Below are 23,243 nucleotides of genomic sequence, written 5' to 3' on the forward strand. Positions count from 1 at the left end.
GCACATTTTTTCCTGTTATCCATTCTGGTTTTAGGTGGGTTTTATATTAGTGACAACTGTGGAAACAGTAAAAGACAGGTCCTGGCACAGGAGGAGGAGCTCTGGTTTTCAGCATTGGGATGGAGAACTCAAGCTTCTTGCTTTGGCCTCATCTAAAGGCCACAGGGTGTCCTTTTGGGAAAATGGAAGTTAGAAAGGACCTGGTATTTCAGCTCCCTGTGTGTTGATCCCAGCTGAGGGAGGAAAACACACCTGCTCCCCAGAAAGCTGCTGAAGGTCTCTGAGGGAGAGCTGCTCTCTGAACCCCACAGACCGCAACCGGCTAGGAAACAAAGAACTGGGGGAGATTTATGGTGACCAAGAGCACAGTTTCTGATGCCAAGGAGCTGCCCAGTAGCCCAGGGCTGTGTCACTGGCAAGGCCCAGCAGCTGCTGCTGTACTGCACTGCAGCCTTAATGTGGCAGCAGAGCCCAGCTCAGCTCCGGCCACCACCACAGAGCCACAGGCAAGGGCCAAGCTCAGGCAGGACTGTCACCACAGGGCTACACTGCAGAGGGGGTTTTAAGCACCAAAAAGACCATTCTTCCAAAAGCAGGACAGTTGATATGATGCCATTTTAAGTAATGGTGGCAGAAACTTCATGTTCTCCTGTGAGGGTTTTCAGTGTTAGCAAGAGCAGAATGCAGCCACTGCCACCAGTGAGAACAGGGCCACAGTGACAGTGTGGAGGGACAAGAGCCTCTGAAAATGTCACTCTTCAGCTGAGTCAGCTCATTCAGACAGCACAGCAGTGGTGTGAAAGCTGGGCTGTTCAGGCTACCCCCTTGCATAATCCACCATATAATTCCCATCTCCTTATCTCAACACAGCATTCCAAATCCATGGATCTGCACCTTCCAAAAGCACCTGAGAAACCAAGCTCCTAAATGGCACCAAGGAAACAAAAGCTGTATGGCCAACTGCAGCTATGTCTACATCTCCATCATTCACTCGTGCTCCAGTCTGAGCCTGACTCTGCAGCCCCATAGCAGACCAGGCCCAGTGCTGACATCTATTCCACAAGCCAGCATTCCTCTGCCTGAGCTCTCCTGCCTGAAAATCCACTGGGCCAGAAAAGGCTCTTGGCAAAAGTTCTGATCCAGCCTGCAGCACCATTTGGCTCCAGTGTCATCTCAAGCCCCCAGATAATGTTATAGCACAAGGAAAGGCAGTTGCTAAGAGAAAAACATTGCCATGATCTACACTTGGCAAACCTTTCCAAATACTGTTTCCAAATGTGGAAATACTAGGAGATTTTTTTAAAAAAAATCAGTAGTAAACAAATCAAGGAATGCTTTTGGATTAATATCAGCTAAACTATTTGCCACATTTGTATAAAGTAAATAATATCGCTTCACCCTGCACTAATTCAGTTACTACACTTTATAGCATTTTCTATTTCTTTAGACATCTGAAAAATGATCAAAGCTGACATTTTGAAACATTGTGGTTTCAGGCTCCCTTCCTGTATAAAAAGAAGCAGCCAGGAAATTTTAAACCTTTTTGGTTTTAAAGAATTAGACTAAATTTCCAGTGCAGGCTGAATTCTAAAATCCAATTACCTTGAAACAAAAAATATCCCAGGAACATTTTGGGAACAAAATAGTGTCCACAATCTCAAGTGTCAGTTTTATTTAGAATATAAAATCATAGAAAGTCAGTTTTTGAAATTATAATGCTGAAATATTTGGTTACAACATTAATGAAATAATAATAATAATAAAGATTGAAGTAAGAAAACAGGTAGGGATTAAAAATGTCACAGTTTGACATTTTGAATAATACAAGAGAAGAAGTTGAAGGTGATATTAGTGGCAGCAATGATTTTGAGTCTCCAAAGAGAGTTCATTAACAATCTTTGCTGACATCTAAATCCACATAAAAAGCAAAGGCATGGAAGGAGAACTGGATGACTTTCAGAATCTTAGACTTCCAATTAGGAAAACCTTACCAAGAAGAGACAGAAAAGGACTTTGATCAGAGTTGGTATGGGAAATTTATTTGCAGATGTTAATTGAAATAAACTGTGCAAAAACACTAAGGAAGGGAAATGTTTTCCTAGATGTGAATTCCTTATTGGTTAAAGAGTGTGTATTCATTTTGTTTTGGGCTTTTTCCAAGTAGATGTGCCAAATATGATAACAAACACTCAATCTGGGTAACAGCTAGGATCTAACAATCACAATGTGATCAGAGCAGAGATGCTGAAGTATTAAGCACAGCAAAACAACAAGCCAAACAAAGACTTCTACCTGAAGCAAATCTGAATCTGAAAACAAGATAACCAGAATGAAATCTGACTTGCAAGTTTGCAACCTACAGTAATAAATGAGTCATTAAGAGAGCAAGAAAGAAACAGACTTCTGATCTCACAGGGGAAACACATAGAAGGGGAGGGCATAGTTCAGGGTTGTTTGTTGGGTTTTTTTATCCAGGGTCAAACATTGCACTGTATCTTAGCAAGCTCCTCTGAAAGTAAATTTGATGATCTGGTAAGTTTTAAAAATTGAATTTTATACCTACATTTGCTTTCACTGACATTTGCTACATTTGGTTTTCTTTTGAGTGAGTGAGTGAAGATGCAGCAGTTGCTCAAACCAGTTTGCTGGAGAACTCGTTGCCTTGCTGAGGAGTCATATATACAGCAACCAAGCTAGGAATTCAAAGTCTTGCCAAAAGTCCCAAAATACTGTCAAGCTTCTCAGTTTTAACACTGAGGACATTTTCAGAGCAGCAAGATCTGAATTTATGGTATAGTCCTGACTCTCCTAAAGTGAGACTCCTGCACTAACAACAGCCCTTTACACTGAATTCCTTACTTTTCCTCTCAGTAACTCAGAAGTTTGTGCCTTTATTATTTATACATATACATACATACATATATATATATATAAATATATATATAATTACAACTTGCCCCATCCCTAAGATAGGACCTCATGTACCATTTCTCTGAACAAATGCCTTCCTTTCAAGGCAGCAACTGAAACCAAGACAGCAGCACCAACTGAACACTCCTGGGGTCTCAGAAGAGGCACACAATGAAGATAGGCAGGATGTCTCCTTTTGCCCATCCCTAAACTGACTCAACATCTTCATGTACAAATGGCAAGTACAGCTCAAGCAGACTTTCAACTCACAGTCAAATGCTCTTGTTTTCAACAGAACTGCTCTGGAGAGTCACAGCTTGGAGATCTGAGGACCATGTGTTGAACACCCACAAATTAGACAAGTTCAGGAATAGTATTTTTTTACCTATTTAAAAACTGGGTAGAAATCAGACCATTTATAGTGTAATGTTGGAGAAGCTTCTAGGAGCTTATGTATCAAGGAATTATTATGCAGATACCACAACCATTATTCAACAAAAAAATTGGCAACATCTACAGTATGAACCCAGGGTTTCTGAGGGGAGGAGGGAGTTTTAAAAATTTATCAGAATGGTCTGGACACACATGAATTTTCTCTGCCACATTTATCATTTAATTTTCCTTTAAATGGGACTGGCAAGCTCCTTGACTAATGGAATGAATCAGAGATATGTTACAAAAGGTTTAATAAGGAGTTCTCCACAATTTTCCAGTTGTGTCAGCACAATGAGTCTGACTGCATCCAGCAAGAGGCATCTCTCAAACACAATCCAAAGCCTCCACAGTCAAATTTACTCTCCTTGAGACCCTCCACAGACCCTGGCTTCTGACTCTCAGAAGACAGACACACCAGGGTGTCTCTGCCACAAAGGTTGGTGGGTGCTGCTGTCTATGGCTCCCCAATTATCCTTAATTACACCTTCAAGGGTAGGAGTAAAGAAGTTTCAGAGTTCACTTTTTCTTTATGAAGTCACAAAATTGTTAAGGTTGGAAAAGACAACATTACCCAGACCAACCATTAACCCATCACCACCATGTTCATTACTCAACCACATCCCCAAGTGCCACATCCACATGCCTTTTGAACATTTTCAGGGATGACCATTCCACCTCTTCCCTGGGCAGCCTGTTCCAGTGGTTGACAACTCTTTAGCTGAAGAATTTTTCCCAAACATCCAATCTAACTTTCCCTGGCACAACTTGAGGCCATTTCCTCTTGTCCTGTCTCTTGTTACTTGTGAGGAGAGGCTGAACCCCATCTTTCTCCAGTTTTGTTCCAGGGAGTTGCAGAGAGTGATAAGGCCTCCCCAGAGCCTCCTCTTCTCCAGGGTAAACACCTCCAGCTCCCTCAGCTGCTCCTCATAAGACTTGTGCTGCAGACCCTTTGCCAGTTTCACTGCCCTGCTCTGGACATGCTCCAACACCTCAATGTCTTTCTTGTTGTGAGAAGCCATTATAAACCAGTTCTAAACCAATCACTTCCTTCACTTTGTGTTATATCTGGAGCAGTATCACAGAGAAAGTTGGATCCCATTCATTTGGAAATGAGTTATTACCCTTCTGTTCAGCTCTGAAATTAATTTTATCTTCCTTTAATCAGTGCTTCTATTTAGGGCATAATGATGTTCCCAACTTGCTATACTGCAAATTAAATATTTTTCTTATAGTATTACCAAACTAGAATCAGTACAGTGAAATTCAGCTGTGCCACAGAACCACAGACTGGAGTAGGTCAGCAGGAACCTCTGGAGACCATCCAGTCCAACTCCCTGCTCTAGGCAGGGTCATCTACAGCACACTGCTTGGGGCCACATCCAGTAGGGCTTTTAACAGCTCCAAGAATGGAGACACCACAATTTCTCTTGGCAACTTGTACCAGTGGAGGAAAAAAAGCTTTTTCTTAGGCTTAAATCAATTTTTTCATATTTGAATGAGTCTGACTGCATCCAGCAAGAGGCATCTCTCAAACACAATCCAAAGCCTCCACAGTCAAATTTACTCTCCTTGAGACCCTCCATAACCATCAGGCCCTGGCTTCTGACTCTCAGCTCACCAGGGTCACTCTGCCACAAAGGTTGGTGGGTGCTGCTCTCTATGGCTCCCTAATTCTGCAGCTGCAAGAGGGGCAGCACCAGATGAACCAGTCTGTGGCCTCAGGCTGCTGTCTGAGCAGGATGCTCATGCTGCAGCAGCCCCTGAAGCAGTTCAGACAGCTGAGCACACCTAACCTCCATTGGGATAAGGTGTAGTACATGCAGTTTACACCTTCAAAGGATAAGACCAAAGAAGTTTCAGAGCTGCCCAGATCCCTCTGAATGGCATTACATATGTGTGCACATGTCTGCTCCTTCCAATTTGGTATCATCTGCCAGTGTGTGAAGAGGGCCCTGTCTCACCTACAAAGTCACTAATGAAGCTGTTAAGGGGTACTAGCCAGTATTCACTCCCTACAGTACCCATCAGAGACTGGGGTCCAGCTGGACTCTGTGTCACTGATCACAATTCTCTGAATTCAATTTCAGCCAATTTTCAGACCATCTTGCTGTCCACTTATCTAATCCACATTTCACCAGTTTGTCAAGGAGGATGTTATGACAGACTCTGTCAAAAGCCTCGCTAAACTCAAGGCATCCAACTCCCACTGCTCTTCCTTCAACCTCCAGGAAAGTCATCTCATTGTAGAAGGTCATTAGGCTAATCAAGCATGAATTGACCAAGCTACTAAGAGAACTTTGTAAATCTGTGCTGTCTACTCCCAATCACCACTGTGCCCTTCATATGATTAAAAAGAGTTTCCAGCATTATTTGCTCTACCACCTGCTCAAGAGATTGAGAAGAGTCTGGCTGGCCTGTAGCTCCCAGATTCTATTTCTTGCTGTTCCTGAAGACAGCAATGAACTTGCTTTCTCTCAGTCTGCAGAAACCTCCCCTGAGTGACACAACTTTTTGGGGAGTTGAAAGTGGATTCACATTGGTCAGTGATGCATCCCCATCATGTCCCACAGACTTCTTCATTCAGTTTGTTCAAATATTCCCTGTCCTGATTCTCCTTCACAGAGGGTAGGTGGTCATTGCTCAAGACCTTTCCAAGGGTCTCACATGCCTTGGTTTCCAAAACTCAAATATCATCAGCACAGACCAAGGCAAAGGATACATTCATTATCTTGGCTTTTTCCATGCCCTTTGTCACCTGATCTCCTACCCCATTCAGCAGTGGGACCATGTTTTCCATACTCTTCCCTTTTGTACTAATGTGCCTGTAGGAGGCTTTTTTGCAGCCACTCAGTGCCAGATCCTGTTCCAGATGAATCTTGGCTTTGTAACTCCATCCCTGCACGCTCGGACAGCGTCTCTCTAGTCACACAATGAACGTTCCCCACTGAACTACACAAGTCCACAACAAACTTCCTTTTAAAAAAGCAAGGAACAGATTTGAAATTTGAAATTTCCATTCTAGTTCTGGGGTCTGCAGTGGCACTCACCCGATCTGTAGCGCTCATCCCGTGACCCTGAGGACCGGCGGCGGTGATACCGGGAGGAAGAGGACGGAGTGACAGGAGTCCGACGTTCTTGTGGTAAGGCCTGGTCCACCCCTGCATCAATGAAAAAAAACCAAACAGCTCATTCTGATTGAATTTTGGAAGATTTATAGTGAGGAGGAGTGCAGCATACACTAGGAGTAGGAAATGAACATTCAGTGCCTAAAGCGCGTCGTGTCAATTGGTTGCACGCTACTTGCCTCTGGTCAGCTTTTCTGATGTGGTTATTTTCCTGGTTCTCTCTAAAAAACCTTTTTTCCAGGGTCATGGACAACATAGAAAGAGCAAACAGACAGAAAGCTTGGCATTTTTTATCTCACAAACAGATGACTTTTCATAAAGTAGTATTTAGGACATATTTTAATGAGCTAATAAAGACACAATTGCAATGGATATTGAAACCTTCCTGCAAAATGGTTCCTAGGAAAATCTGTGTGTATCATCTAAAACCTCATCTGGCTGGATGGTGTCAGCTGGTGACAGCACAATTCTAACCTATGGAAACTAGTTCCTGTGGGAAGGAAACTAGTAATAATATCTAGAGTCATTATTACCTACCAATGGTCAGAAAGTAAACTATAACTGCACCAAAGCAGGCTGAAAATAGTAGCCTGTTCAAGCAAAACAACAAAAATAGACTTGTAAACCTTCAGCATTTGAATATGCTGAGCCTAAACATCCAGTATTTTAAGATTCAAACCTTTTATTAATCCATTTCCCATAGTGAATTTGCTTTTTTTTTAAAAAAAGTACTTTCTTGAAAGCTTCTTAAACTACAGTTGTAATATAACAGCAACATCATATATGAACACTTCTGAAATTTATGTTCTTTGACAACTACCAGAGAAGAGAGAAGGCAATGATTTAAGCAGGAAAGTTCAAACAAACAACAGGAAAAGAAAGCAAACCTGTATCTGTAATAGTGGCATGATGTGGTTCCCTGCTCTCTTCCAGAGAAGAACTGAGCAGACAAGCCCAGCTGATGCATTCAGCCTTGAGCTAACAAAGCAGAGAGCCTTGGGTGTGTGATGCACAGGGGTAAAGAACAGGAGGACCTGACAAAACTAAATTTATTCTTTCCTACAATATTTTGCCTTTAAGAAGTAGTTACACACCACGTGTAACTGTAAGAACACAAGTAAAACTGGGCCTTGCACTTAGGGCTCAAATGTAGGACTAATAACTTGAAACTGGATTCAGCAAAACAATGCTTGGAAATATGCTCATATTTTTCAATTAAAGCATAATGTAAAAACTCTCCACTTCTATTTCCAAACAGCTCAATGCCAGCTTATTGGAGAGGGACAAGAGTTTACATCTGTGGAAACAAGAATTTCTATGTAGACACAGACCAACTGAAAATCCTGTGATTACTTCAATCAGTCTCAGCTGGGTTGCAATGGACTCTTTAAAAAAGCATCTTTTGAAAAAAGTTGGCATTGTATGCTTATTTCTTTGTGAAAATAAACTGCACTCGAAATCCAGCTTTTCTCTTAAATCTTTGGATTATCAGCAATGTCAAGTCTGCTTTGATTCGGTGGAGGAATGGCTGGTTGGCTAAAAAACATGCTTGGAGTAAAATCTCATAGGCGCCTAAAAGACAGAATGAATCCATAAATTTTCCTCTACTCAGATTGTGATTAATAATTCACTCTCTTAAATCAAATAAAATGTCTTCATTTAACTCCTCTGTCTCCATACCATAGTACTGCATAATTTCACTTGCTCTCATTTCCCTTAATGTTCTTTCAGTCAGGTGAACCTGACTACTAAATCACTGAAATAATCAAAAGGAGTACTTTCTACTCCTTTTTATATACCAAAATAAATATGTTCTTCTCTCTTTTATATTCAGAATTTTTCCTCCTTTATTTGGAAACCCTGACAATGAGCAATATACAGTTAATAATAAAAATAATTTAGACTGAAATTTTTCAAAAAAATATGTTTCAGTCTGTATGAAATGCTAAGCATCATTACTTGTCTCAGTCCTGTCACCCTGTTCTAAGTTCTTCTAAGCCTTCTGATGTTTAATTCTTATAACAAACTTTCTCACGTGCTTTACTCTAAATAATTATTGTTTTACATTCTGTTCTGGAGAAGGAGAAATTTGATAGACTGTTGGCTGGTCCAGTGTCATTGGAGAGGTGACACTGTCATGCTCCAATCCACTGTTACTTTTGAAAATCTATAAATGTTGGAGTCAGAAATTAAACTGCCCTTCTTTTTCCCTTGACAATTCCAGTGCCTGTGTTGTTTTATTCCGTGTCCTATAGCGACACAGTCCTTATCTACACCATCAGGAATGAAATAATTTCTGGGAATCACATAAATTCACAAAAATCCTAGAAAAACACACCCAAAAATTCTACACCTAACACTGATGCTGTGTGACAGAGGTTTTGCTAAGAAAAAGCAGTGCCACATTTCCCACAGCAAGTGACTTGTGTAGGGCAATGGCATGTGGAGAAAAACAAAGGAAGATAATTGAGATGCTGCCACTGCAGTACAACATCATGATGATACAGGAAAAGGAGATTAACTGCATCTTCCAAACAACAAAACCACATGCAATTGGCTTTAGAAACATCTAGGGGAAATTAAATTGTGAGGAAAAGCATCAGAGGTACACAACTGTGTAGGAGGGAGATCTTCCAGGCAGACCTGAAAGCCATTGGGCAAAATTCATCCAAGCCTGTGGCTTCCTTCTCCTGGCTTAGTGACTGTGAGACACTTTATGTCCCTTTTCTGCAGCTGTGGGCAGTACACAGCCCATATAGTGGGCAGTATCTTTTTCAGGTGCAAAAGAAACAGTGCACATCAGGTAACACCAAACATTGCCCCTGCCATGGCAGAAAACACAGGACACCCAACTGGCCAGGCAGTGCTGCTGCCCACAGCGCTCCCCAACACTGCCAAGGGCCCTTCCCTCCTCCAGTTCACTATGGAGATTGTGTTTTTACTACAGATACATGAAGTGTCTCATCTAATCTTAAAACTGAGACACTTTAGCAAGTTTTATTTCCTTCTACTTTGTATACATCTGTTTGTTCTTTTAAGTAAGTCCATTCTGACCCAATGGGCAACATGAAGTTTCTTCAGGAAATAGTCAGGATGGAGGGAGCCCCAACTCATCATCCTGCACCAGCAGTCATTTAAGGCAAATGAAAACTAAATGAGAATATCAAAATGTCTTATGAGATCTGGGGGATCATTTGACGGCTTTACTTCCTACTTACCCATATATATCAAAACAGTGAATAAATCTCTACCCAAGAGTGGAGTAGAACATCTGAACTTGGCCCACTGACAACACCAATTAAGATAAGGAAGTTAATTGTGTGCTAAAATACAACTGTGGGGACATCTCTTTGTATAATGTTCCTCTAGGGAAAAGCCAGAAAGAAATGCCCCACTTTGGAGGGACAGCAAGGAACTGGATGACAGTTCCCTACTGAAGGGGCTGGAGCAGGAATTAGCTGGATTGCCTGGACTGACATCTTGGCTTCCTGTGCACCCACTGGCTCCCAGAGCACCAGCAATGGTGTGTGACAAAGGACACAATAGCAAGGACCCACACACTGCCACTCCTGAGCCATGGGTGGGAGTAAAAGCCATGCAGAATAATGACTACCATGAAATCAGTGACTTGTTGCCACAAATAACAAAGTGGTGTTAACAGCCAAATTGTTCACCTCCATGAAGGCTCTAGCAGTATAGTGCAGTAACAAGAATATATTTTTTTTTTTTCACTTCTGAATATAACTAAACCCAAAAACTGATAGCTTTCAGAGCCAGCACAAGGGTCTGTGAGTTAAGTGCTAATGCTTGTTCAAGTACAGCTTTACCCGGACGCGTTTGTGAATCGGCAGCGTGATGGCTGGAGAATCCATAGTTGGATCGATTCCTAAATTTAAGGAGGTGGCAAAGCAATGAATGACTTTCCTAAGAGAAAGGCCAGTGCCCTATGCACAGACACAGTCACTGTCAAAGCAGCAAAATCCTTAATAACACCATGGTCTACCCCAGCCTTGCAGCTGAAGCAGGACTTTACCAGGTGAGCGTGATTAGCACTTGTGATTGACTCTTTGCAAGCCATGAAGAATTTCAGGAAAATATATATGCCTGGAACACAGTTATTTTGTATGAGAGGCCTAGAAATCAGTGCTTCATGGTTATCACAACACACACAGGCATCAGCAGGTGCACTGGAGCAATCAGACATGTTCCTAACACAAGCTAAAGCTCCTAAGACACCTTTATATGTCTACAAGAAGGTGCTCCAGCTAAGAGCTCATTATGAAAAACAGAGACCTGGACCAGAACTCAGGATTCTAAACAAAGGTGTCAAATTTCTTTGCAGATGTTGTGAACTGTGATACCTGGCTTGGCCAGAATGGCACTGTTTTGTGTGCTCACTCTGTGCAGGTGTCTCCAGCACCTCAGGAAGTCCTGAACAGTATCAGGCACCCATCTTCAGGCAACTCTGGAAATCCAGTGAAGCCTTGAGAGCTGTGCAAGTGGTCAATGCTTTGGAATAAACTGAAAAGCTCTTTGGGTTTCAGAAACTGAATTAACTATATCTCTTCACATAGGAATGGAAGCATAAATATAAGGTTAATGGGCAGCCAACTTAATGCAGATATATCAATCCACAAATCCTAATCTGCAAACTGGATTCTGTCTTGACTAAATTTAGCTAGAAATGCAAGAGCCTCAGTAAAGCTATTTAAGCAATAGCACTGCAAGCTGGATAGCTTTATTTTTAAGTGCATGGAAGGTACAAAACTGTCAGCTGGAAGCAGGCTTCACCTCTTTTTAATTTTTTTTCCCCCTTCACCTCCTTGTTCCTCCTTTCTTTATTACTTCTTTTTGTAGCTAAATTGCAACACTATGTGCTGATAACATGTCAATAGCTGCACTGCCCTCTCCAACAAAGGACAATTATTTCCTTATTGTCAGCTGACAACCTGCTTTGATGTATCTCTTATTCCCATGTCTGTGCCAAATTTTTGAATCTAAAAAATTTAAAAGCTGAAATGTCTAACTGACAAGAAATGGAAGGCATTCTTAGACAGAGGCTACAGTTATTGTTCTAAAACTAACTTACAATGTGTGCCCCCAGGAGAGAGAGCTGTAGGATAAACCAAACAACTCCAGGGCCACTGGGAAGGAAGGCACACAGTGCCTGCAGTGCAGTTTTAAGAAACAGTATTTACCTTCCCTTTCCTGAGCTTCTATTCAATGGCTGATGGCTCAGCTTTAAAAGTAAACCCAGGTATGAACACAGAGTATATTTTGTAAACATGCTAAATGTCACACCATCCCCATGGAATTCATTACTTAGTGTGGCATTTCACTCTTCCCATCAAATGTACAACTAAGTAATGAATTCACTAGATAATCCAAGGGAGACTTAAAATGACTTCTAACCAAAGACATCCAGGAAAGTGGAGCCACGTTCTGCTAGACAAATCTGGAAAAATGTAATTTCCAATTAGATTTGTTTAATTAAGTTTTCCTTCACAGGTGAGCTTACTCTTGGTCTGACTTAATCCACATACTCCAAATTTTCTTTCATTATTGCAATCTCAATTTTGCCTTCCAGCATTTCCTTGAAAGGTTTAGCTTTCAATGCAAGCTTAGCATGGATATCACGGGCTTCTTTTTTCTCTCCTTTATCCCAGTGATGGTGGACATCACATTACAGCTCCAGAGCAAATGTGATGTTTGTTTTCCATTTTCCTTTCCACAGCTTCAGTGTCCCATTCTTTTTGGAGAATATATAAAAGAAGACTACCTATTCACAAAGCAAACACCTGCACCAATGGGCTGGTCAAATCACACTGCAGACAAATTCAGGCAGCATTGTGAATTCCAGCAGTTTCTCATTTTGACAGTGGCACCCAGCTCTTCAAACACCTCCACAGGCTCCACCTCCTCTGCTCCAACACTGGTTAAGCTCTGAGGCCCTCAGTCCTGCTTTTCCTTTCTACCCTCTGTTGTTCACCTCTGACTAAGACATCTTTCCTCACCCATTTGTCAGATTTTAGACCAAGACTTTCATGTTTCCTCCTATGCTCTAATGTTCTGCAGATGGCCTCCAGGAACAGCAACAGATATTTCCTCAGAAATCTTCAAATTCTTTGAAAAACATACCAACTCTAATGTGTACTAAAAATACCCTCCACCCAAAAAACATCACACCAAGTGCTGAAACCAGTACCTGCATTACTAACAGATTTCATCATGTATTCATTAGTGAAAAGGGAAGGAAGGTATTTTCTGCTCTGTGTTTAATATTATATGGTCTTGGTACAGGACAGAAAACAGAGATGCCATCAAAGGCCAGAGCATTATAAAATGGTAACTGGACTCTCAGTCATGGTGGCAAAACCAAGCCAGTAACCATCATACTTAAGTGATGGCCTCAAGGGGTACTTCTCAGAGGCTTTCAATACCTTCCTTTTTATCCAAACTAAGCTCTGCAGGCATCCACCAATTCAAAACCAACCTCTTTTTTAAGCCCAAGACTTACTAGGCACTTGTCTGTGTGCTGTAGTTTCTCATCTGTGAAACATCTGTCTCACTGTTTCAGGGATGTGCCCCCATGCTGTGCCACGCACATGCCTTTCAAAGAGATCCATGTTCTCACCATACTTACACTCTCTGAAATGCCCCATCATGGCTATCTCTTGGTAAGATTTTTCAATATTAGAAAGGCAGATGTGATAGGAATACTTGTTTGTATTAATAAAATGAATACATGAGAGTACTTTTTTCAGAATCAAATTATGTTTGAATATTTCCTTGCAATCTTTGCAATCCAAATAATGTTGCAATACAAATAATGTGTGTGGAAGAAAAGATGAAATTGTAATCACCAAGTTTACTTGGACTGCCTTAAGACTTAGCAGCAGGAATAGCTGAAAGCAAAGGCATGCACACATACACATAGAAAGTATGCAAATATATGCACAGAGAGCAGATATTAATATATGTGTCATGCTAATAGGAGAGGCTATGGAAATTTGTTCCTGTAATTCTATAGAAAATTGTTTTTTGTAAGGCAAAGGGATCTTCTGCACAAATATATTATCTTCTCAGCCCTGCATAGCTTGAAATGTTCCCAGGCTGGTGCTGTTGGGGCTCCAGCAGCAGGAGGTGCAGGGATCTGTCTCCAGGCATGTGAAAGCAGCAGCAGGTGCCTTTTAAGCACCACATCTCACAGATTTATTAACCATAATAAATAAAGCACTGATGGCTGGTCCACATGGCTGCACTACAAATAGAGCTACACTGGTGGTACCAATGATGGGAAATTACAGAAAGCAATCTAGTGGAGACACAGCACTTGATTAAGAGAGAATGAACCACCCATGTCTGAGCTGTTAGAAGCAATGCTTAATTGATAACAGCATTGTCTGTGAATGAATAATCAAATTTCCTAGCAAAACAGTGGAGGTGAATTGGGTAAAACCACAGCTTATGGGGAATACAGGTTATTGAGGTTTTTTTTCTTATAGGGAGGGTTTCTCTTTATAGTGTGCATGCAGTTGTCCACATTATCTTACCCAGAACTAAATTATCAAATCAAGATAAAATTCAGAAAGTTATTCTGAAATAAATTCCTGTTTAACTGGTTACTTCAACTCTTGGCTGCCATGGCTCCTCTACAGAGGCAGTAATAGAAAGGTCACCACACAAGAGGGACTGGGATGTAAGTACAGATATAAAGGTCTGGATTCACTATTATTTTTAGATGTCTGAAATACGGGCACACAAAGAAAAAAAATTGCTCTGCACACAGAAAATCTCCAGCTACAAACTCACATCCTGAGAAAGAATCTTGAGGAAACAAAGCTGTATTTTGTCTCCCTGACTTAAAGCAGGTGGGGATTTAATGGGAAAGAAAAGGGGGCTCCCCCATCCCTTCTCCTATTAACACTGCCAAATGCAGCACATCCGTTCCAGATTTCGGGATGTTCGACAGCCTGGCTGGAACAGTACAAATGTCCTTTGCATATGTGCAGTCTGTGCAGCATCTGGATGTGTCAGACCTGCTGTGCATGCACTGCAGAGTCAGCCTGCAGATGTGCAGTGGATCTGGCACGTCCCCTGTGTGTCACTGCAGGTTTGCTGTTCAGCATGTCACAATACACACCCTGGGATTGTCCTGTCAGAAACAGGGAGCCTAAGAGCCAGCTCCTACATCACCTGGAGGAGTATCAACCACATGGTTGCCTGGCTTTATCCTTCATTAAAAATCCCACTCCTGAAAAATAAGAGTTCTCCCTTTCTAAAATGACAGCATCCCAAAAAGCACGACAAAAAGATGGTATGTGTATGTCTGTTCATATATTCTACAGACCTTTTACTGGTTACATTTATCACATGGTTTAATATCACTAATACTGTTAAACCTGAAATTGAAATTTACTTTTAATCCCTTCCATTTTGCAAAAATCTCAGGCAGAGGAAGTTAACCATGTCAGACTGAGGCAACCTGACCTACAGCAGCCCTGTGTAAGAGAAGAAATACAAACACAGTCAGAATCCCATATAGACCTCCTCTACAGAATTATGGCAAATTGGTTTGGAAAGGAGTAGAAAAGGTTTCTGAAATAGATAACCCTTTTACAGGTATGTCTTGTTCTGACAGAACTGTAAATCTTATCTTCCCTCCAGCCATCTCTTACAACATGTCTGGACAGCCTGTGTGAGTGTGGACAAGCACACAGGCTAGAGTGTGATGGCCTCCATGTGCCCACATGGTTGGCAAGAGAAAATCTGGTGTTTTAAAGAGCTGTGGATCCTCTGTAGCCTTGCTATAAATGTAGAGATAAAACAGAATGCCTGCCACCAGCCACAGGTCCTGCCAGAGGAATGGGTACCTGGGAAGGCCACAGTTCTACAGGCATGGCTGGAGTCATGCCTTGCCTTGCAGGGATGTAACCCTGAGGAATGTTCTTCCTTCAGCTTGCTCTACCAGCCTGATGACTGCTCCTGCAAGTCAAGCAGAAATCTCTACTTGAAAATAGCACAGAAGGTCTATGGGTGCTTAGACTTTTACAGCTTTCTCCAGAATCTGGTGAGCTTGGGCCTGTTTAGAGCACTGTAAAAAGGCAGTGCCAAAAAGGGAATTAGAAACACATGCATCCCTGTGTTCCACCACCTCATTGTGTGCAATCTCCTCCAAAGTATCCATGGTAGGGAAGCCAGAGAAGTGTTAGTACGTTCAAATGTTACTAAGAAGAGCTATTCCTTCTCCCTTCCCATCACTCTCAGGCAGAGAAAGTCAGCAACGGCCTTGCAGATGCCATCCTTTGGTTGTCCTGCCTCGCAGCTGGCAGCCCCATGTCCATCCTACTGATGTAGGCTCTACCAGAGGCTTCCAGCTGAGGCACAGTTATATACAGATACGGACTGGAAAAGATACATTCATGGTGCTCACCAAAACGAAAATAAAAGAGAGGCCGGTTTCCTGCAGTGCTGGCTGCTCTCTCTCTAGCGGCCGCTTCCCGGATGTCACAGACACCAATGTTGGCAGTGCGGAGCATTCTTCTGGCAGCTCCTTCACTGTGTTGCAGTCTACACCGAACCGCGGCAGCTCCATTCGCTGCTGTAACAAGTTGAAAAAAACTAATTAATTCACGTTTAGTTTTTTTACATTTGTTACAGCAACGAGTGGAGCTGCTGCCCCCATGCAGAAGAGCACACACGCACACGCACGCACAGACACCACAGGACACCCACGGAGCCAACGCGGGTCGATGTTCCACTCTGCCAACATGGGCGCTACGAGCGTTAGCAAAGGTGCAGCGGGAGGACTGCGGGCCCCAGCAGAGGGGAAATGCCTTTGGATTTCCTTTAGTGTGTTTCCTTTAGTGTGCAGTCACAGAATACAAATTCCTACCTTTTCCCAATGCCTCCCATCCCAGCAGAAGTCATGTCCGTTTCCATACTGGTTTAAAATGTCTCTAAAACCTCTATTCTGTTACACCACCAAGATCCAAGTCCATCACTGCTTATAAATTCTCACATTCCCCATCAAAACTGTTTACAAATTTTTTTTAAATGCCTAATTGGTCATGTGTGTTATTATTGAGATATTAACAGAGGCTTTTAAAATGCAGCATCTCTTTTGCCATCCTACTTCTTGGAAAGGATTCATCTCCCCCTTCCTAGTGAGCAGGGATTTAAAGCCAGATGAATAAGGTCTTAGAAGGATTATATCAAATTGAACCTTTTCAGGTTTTGTTCAAAAGGTAACACAACAAAACAAACAAAAAGTACAAAGACAGCAAAAGACCCAAGCACAAATAGTATCCGTTTATGGAGGAAAATACATTAATACAGCAGAAGTAGTGTCTTCCACTATAATAAAATAATCCATTTAGCCATCAGCTAAATGATTGACCTTAATATATTTACAAGAAAACAGTGGACAACATTCCAATAGTTTGCTTTTCTTGATCCTATTACCTTCACATCCATATTTCACATTCCTTGTGAGGGATTTTCCAGCAACTGGGTGAACAGAAAATGTTCATTCCATCTTGTCCCATCCTTAAAACGGCTCTAAGTCAGCTACATTCTCAATCATGACTTCTTCAAGTTATTGAATGGACCTCACCACAGGACTGGTTTACAGAGATCCCTCTGCTTCTCCTTACACTGCAAAACTTCGGTATCACAGTAGAGACCTTGACAGGTAAATCTGTGAGGGTTCTCCATGTTCTCTCTTTCATCATTACATGCATATGAACCCCCAGCACTTTCAGCCATGGATATAGTTTGACCAGAGGACCGTGAACTTTCTGGAGAAGCAACTCTATTTGCTTGTGTGAAGAAAGGAGAGTAACAACTAAAAAAAGTAAACAGATTCTGGTTCCAACTGTGCCACTGCATTGAGGATTGCTGTGAGGCTCTCTATAACTCAGCAAATCTAAGCAGGTCTCATGAGAACCAGCTGTGAAGACTAATGTATGCCTGATCATCGGGTTGGACCAAGAAATACCCAACAATTTAATATACTGCACCTCTGGTACTGTAATTCAATTGATTTGATTTGCTTCACTCTCTAATGGCTCCCAATGTTTTGGGAATGTCACAGACACCCTCAAACCAGGCTGTTTCACTTCAGAAAACAGAGGTGTAATCAGTCTGTAACACTGATCTCTGTTGTGGAGTTCCCACCTGTGGAGCAGACCAAGTGAAATCCAAAGGCACAAAATCAGCATTCTGCTATGGAGCTAGACAATAGATATACAAACCTGATGAAGAGAGAACAAGGCAGTGCCTTCACACATCAGCAGTTTAAATAAAACCCCATCAATTCCTTTAAAAAAGAAGGATTTTGTAAAAGAAGGAGAAACTAGTGCTGAGGCCTGCAACAAAATCAAGGCTCAGAGAACAGCCAAGCCTAAGTGGAGCCTCTGTAAGGTCAGTGAGACCAGGAATGCATGGGCACACTCCTCTGAGAACAAGAGAGAAGAGAGGTCAACACCAATGCCTACAGCTACACATTGAACTTTGTGATCCTCACAAGAGTAAAACAACTCTGGAAAGTTCTTATACACACAGATGAAATAAATTCAACTAAGCAATCCATTATTAAATTTAGTTTGAAGGCACATTTACACCTTTTGAGCAAGTGCATGCAGCCTATCCCTTAATACTAAAACCAGGTATGTGTAAAAGGTCAGCTGCCCATACGCCTTAGGACAAGCTGAACTCCAAGGATATTGATAGTGTCTCTAGGGTCTTCAAAAGTGAGAGGTGGACAGGAAACCCAGAAATGGAGCAAGTTACAAAGATCCAAGTTTCTCTTCCACTCTTGCATACTTCTGTTCAGAAAACTTCACATGGTTGAGATGTTAATGAGTTGGGACATCACGTTTTCCTTTGGATTCTTGCATTCCTTCCAACAAAAAATGCCTCTCTAACAACCCTAGGCTGAATTAATTTTCCAGACATGACTGCCAAACCCACACCAACGTATGTAAAAAATGTACACACACATCAAAGCAGACATATATATATAAATACACACAAAATGGATGGAATAAGCTTATTCTGCATAACAATTCTTTGTTTCTGCCACATCTGTTCCTTCAGAGATGCAGATTTCTACTGCAACTATCAGTAGTGGCAACTATCAGTACACTTGACATCTTCATATATCACAAGCACAGATACACATACCGGGAGGCTGTGGCAGGTAGGCCCCAATTAATTTTGATCTCTTCTTTTCATATCCCTTCTGTGTGATGTCACCTGCCAAGAAAAGAAAAGGATAATCAATAAGATGTGGATAAAGACAGTGTATAGCTTCTTAATGCCAGCACCATCAGCTTAGCCACCATTGCACTGTTCAATTGTCCTGACAATCAGAATTAAAATGAAAAGCACAGAATGATCATTCTACCCAGAAAAAACTCAGTTTAGGCCAAAGCCATTCTAGCGAGAAAATACCCAGCCTTGACTTATTTCAGCACCAAAGTCCGTCATGGAGTTTTAAAACCATTTTGATGTGCTGCACAACAAGCTTTCAAAAGCTGCAATGACCTTCATTAGGTTAATAAACAATGGATTATATAGAATGTGTGGGCTTGTGGTGGCTGGCAAAACACATCACTGATTAGCATTTTCTATCATTAATGGGACTTTTCTAATCGAGCATGTAAGGCACAAAAGACTTGAAACTGCTGCTATATCATTTCTGCAATAAAAATGTTTTAGCTAATTTCTCAGCAGTACTGAGGAACAAAACAAAAACAAAACAGAGCTACAACAGATTCACTAGAAAATAGTACACTAAAGACTCTTTGTCTGGATTTCCACTTAAGTATCAAAAAAATATTTGGAGGCAAATATCTGTATTTCCTAAATTCAATTAAAATGACACTTCACTGAGCCTCAAGCTTCCCCAGGTAAGCTATGTTTTTTAAATATAAAAATTAAAAAACAGTTTTCTGTTAAAGTTTTCCAGCAAAAAATGACGCATAATTAGTCATGTAGAACGAAACATATTCTTTTAGCGTTCTTACATTTCAGCAGAAGTTTGGCACCAAAGCAGAGATACAGTCCTGACTCTGGAGCTAAATATCAAATTCAATACATGCATACATGCTTGTGTTCGATATAAGCTACTCTGGAAACTAAAAATTCAAATATTTTTAAAATAACACCATATTCCCTGCCCTTTCAATAGGCGTATCTGTTATTGTGAGACTCATCATGCAGCTAAAGCTCACTTGGACTTCTATCCTGGTAAAGGCTGAGGGCTTAGGAGGGTAGAAACCACAAAAAAGAAAAGAAGCTTTGACTGTGGTGTCCAGCTGGACATGGCAACGTGAGGTTGTTTGTGCTGCTCCATCCCCGTGCTCAACCCTTCCCTGAGGACCCCGTTTGCCAAGGGAACAACACACTCATTCCAATCCCAGCTGCTCTGGCAAATGGGTGCTAAATTAGCATCAAAGTCTGCTGGTCTGAAATCAATAACTATACAAAAACATCTTTAATTGCTATGCCTTGCTGAAACACCTTTTCTTGGGAATGGTTCCAGTAAGCAATAAGGAGGCAAAATTGTGCAAATCTCTCTGACAGTGTCCTGAGCCAACCTCTCGCCCCTGCTTCAAAAACAGTCCTGAAAATAACACCTATAGTCTTCACTACCATATCTCAAACTGCTGTACAAAAGAAGGCAGCTAAAATATCTGGGTTTTTAAATGAGGAGAGCGAGACTGGAGCACTTCAAATGATAACATTCCCGTATTTACGCAGGGAAGAAGTGGCAGACTTGGCAAGAGGTCCTAAGCCTTTCAAGTTCAAACCCACCGACTTTTCAAGCACATTTCTTCCCATTTTGAATACTTCTGGCATGTGTTCAAGCTAGTGAAACAAGCCTCCTTTCCATTGTAATCACCAGCTTCTCACAAACCAGACAGTAACAATAGATACCACCTCATTAAAATGTTCTAATGACAAATGTGTTTCCTTTTATGTGAAAATTATAAAATGTGAGGAATTTTTTCTTTCAAACTGTTGCTAAACAAATTACTATTGACTTCCTGTGCTCATCAACACCAAAGTCTCACACATTCCAGACACAGCCTGAGTAAAAATTTTACTTTTTTATTTTACTATTGCTCTTTTAGGAGAGCAGAGGTACCCTGTGGAGAATCACAGCTCCTCTGTGGTATGTGCAAGCTGGAAATGACATTTTAGATCTGAAACCATTAACAACAGGTGCTTGAATATTGGTTACTCTTCCACTCACATGGTAGTACATAACACATGCCAATCAATACCTCAAGCTATGCATTCCAGACATGGCTCATGCAACTTGCACCCATTCCTGCCTCTAAGTTTCTTCCACTAGTTTATAAACCTATATTGTCTTAATGGAATGAAATGACAGAAACCAGTCAAAGTGGGAAAGGTAAAAGTGTTATCTCTTCTCTGTAATAATCTTTTATTCAAATTGGTATCCACACTCTTTTGAAGTTCACTATTAAAGAACTACTCTGAGCAGAAACAATAGCAACTCCTTCCCGGGACCACTGACATCACCAAAAAAATCACAAATATATTTTGGAAATAATTCAGTTTCCAGGAGCAAACAGCAAATTAATTTGGAATTACCATTAAACTTTCTATAATCACTTCCTAAGTCATGAACTATAAAAAACATGCAAAAGCAAAATATAAAATCTCCACTATTTTCATTGTAGCATCACTTTCACCATTTTGAGGTGAAGGAAGTCAAGTGTATCACATACTCTGGGGAAGTACTATGCTTTATTTATCATGATTATTGCTATTCGTATTAATTTGTGTTTTTTCAGGTAGACTGGCTTTAGATTATAAACAATAGTTCACTATCCATTAAAATATTACGACATATGCAAATCTATTGCATTTCAAAGCTATATTGAACTCATTGTGTAAGCTCTAAAGATATACTAAGCATAGCTCACCAAAGGTTAGGTGAGCTTAAACTCTGTTCTTTTCATAAACCACCAATCACTCAGTTTTCTCAACACAATACTAAGACCTTTGGACTATGTTCTTCCTTTCTTTGCTAAGGAATGTGTTAATTTTACATCTATCATCTGAGGAGCAAACCCCTTTCCAGTTAGGTCCACCTAGCTCATGTTCTTCCACAGTGCAATTCTGCATTTAATTTTGGCTTTTTTAGAGTATCAATAAGATAAGTAGACCGACACTTGGTTGCCCTAGGAAGAAAGGATTTATGGTACATTTCTGTTTTTAACAAACTCTTCTCTTGAAAAGCCAGCAGACTCAAGGAGGGGACAGGGTCTCACCCACAATGTCCTTTGAGCAGACAGAATGCGTTGGGCCTTCTACCCACTCTCCAAAGCCTCTGCACATTTAGATCTCCTTGCACAGGGGAAAAGGCTGGCAATGGGTTTAAGGAAAAGGCTATGGATGAATGGATGATGACAAGACTCCAGCACTAAGGATGGGAGGGAGCAGAAGGAGCACATGGCTGCAGGGCACTGAGGATGGGTGTCCCTGGGACAAGCTGAAAGGTGGCATCTCCATTCAGCAGCTCCCTGCAGCCTCTGCTCTGCCTGCCTGTCTTCTGCCGTGGCTCACACCCCATCCCCTGGCCTTGCCCCTGCTCCCAAGTGCTCTGTCCAGCTCTGCTACATCCCACAGCTGGTCCCCAGCCCCTGCCCTCCTCACTCCCTTCCTCCCAGGCTGCACTCACTTCACTGCACCCAAGGATTTCAGCCTCCTGTTTACATCAGCACTCTCCAGGTTTTTTTCCCCTGGACACGTTGCTCTTTTCTTCCTCACCTCCACTGGTGATCCAACAGGTTTCCACCTTGGGAGGCCACAGGTGTATTCCCTGGGGGGTTCTGTGCCCAAGGGCCAGCAGGGGAGAGCAAAGCACAAGCCTGAGAGACCTGAATGAACTAACAGTGAGCAAATGCTACCCTGCTTTTTCCCATGCTTAAAATTGGCTGTCCAAGGGCTGCTGAACAACAGGCATGCAGTATACTGACCCTCTCACCAAAACAAGTTCATTTCTATTGAAAGAAGTCTTGGAGAGTCTCTCCAGGTACAAGAGGGAAAATGCCACGTTTGCAATGAAAAGGATAGCATGAACTAAAGACCATCCACCCCTCCAAGGAGCAAGGTAGCCCAGGTGAGCTGAGTACAGAACCAGGGCTCTGGCAGTCTGTAATCCCAGTGCCATCTCTTTTATTTGTGATTTGTGCCCCTGTTCCTGCTGCTTCCCCAGCTGCAGATGGCAATGCTCTCCGACACCAGCGCCTGCAGACACCAAGTCCTCTGTGGCTATATTTAGCAAAGCCACAAAGCTGGAGTGTAAGTTCATTCGACTGTGCTCATCACAACTGTTACTGTTTGCATTAGACACTGTGTTTTCTTTGAACATTTACTGGCTTTTCCTCCTTCCTTCCCAAGTGCTGGATTTCTGCGTTACAGAGACAATGGTCTAAAGCTGGGACAGGCAGGTCAGAGCAATTTAACTGCAGCACAAACCCATCATGAGTGAGAAAGGAACACCAGGTAATAGAGAGCCCCTGGGACACTCCACACTGGGCACGAGACTTTGAGAAGCAAGAAATGCCTGTAAATGTTGAAGTCATTCCCATTATCCTATGTTCTTTCTGGGCCTTCCCATGAGTCAACTCCATCCATTTGTATGTCGCGTCCTACACTGAATCACACCTTAAACCAAAAATGAAAAGGCACAACTTTGTAATCAGCAAATTATTCACTTCTTTGTGTTTT

General features: G+C 41.7%; 1 protein-coding gene across 3 annotated transcripts in view; it reads right to left on the reverse strand.

Annotated features, from left to right (window-relative positions):
* The window catches only part of DIP2C (disco interacting protein 2 homolog C), a 311,260-nt gene that overhangs the window by 128,285 nt on the left and 159,732 nt on the right, over positions 1–23,243 (reverse strand). For 2 of the 3 annotated variants that reach the window (XM_058021234.1, XM_058021225.1), the window contains exons 2-4: positions 18,657–18,728; positions 15,904–16,071; positions 6,393–6,503 (exon numbers count right to left, since the gene is read on the reverse strand). In XM_058021234.1, the coding sequence (XP_057877217.1) occupies positions 6,393–6,503; positions 15,904–16,071; positions 18,657–18,728 (351 nt within the window). The remainder of the gene's footprint in view (positions 1–6,392; positions 6,504–15,903; positions 16,072–18,656; positions 18,729–23,243) is intronic. The other variant, XM_058021242.1, reaches the window with a different exon arrangement.

The sequence above is a fragment of the Melospiza georgiana genome, chromosome 1 (genome assembly GCF_028018845.1).
Source record: "Melospiza georgiana isolate bMelGeo1 chromosome 1, bMelGeo1.pri, whole genome shotgun sequence".
In the NCBI taxonomy this organism is placed as follows: Eukaryota; Metazoa; Chordata; class Aves; order Passeriformes; family Passerellidae; genus Melospiza; species Melospiza georgiana.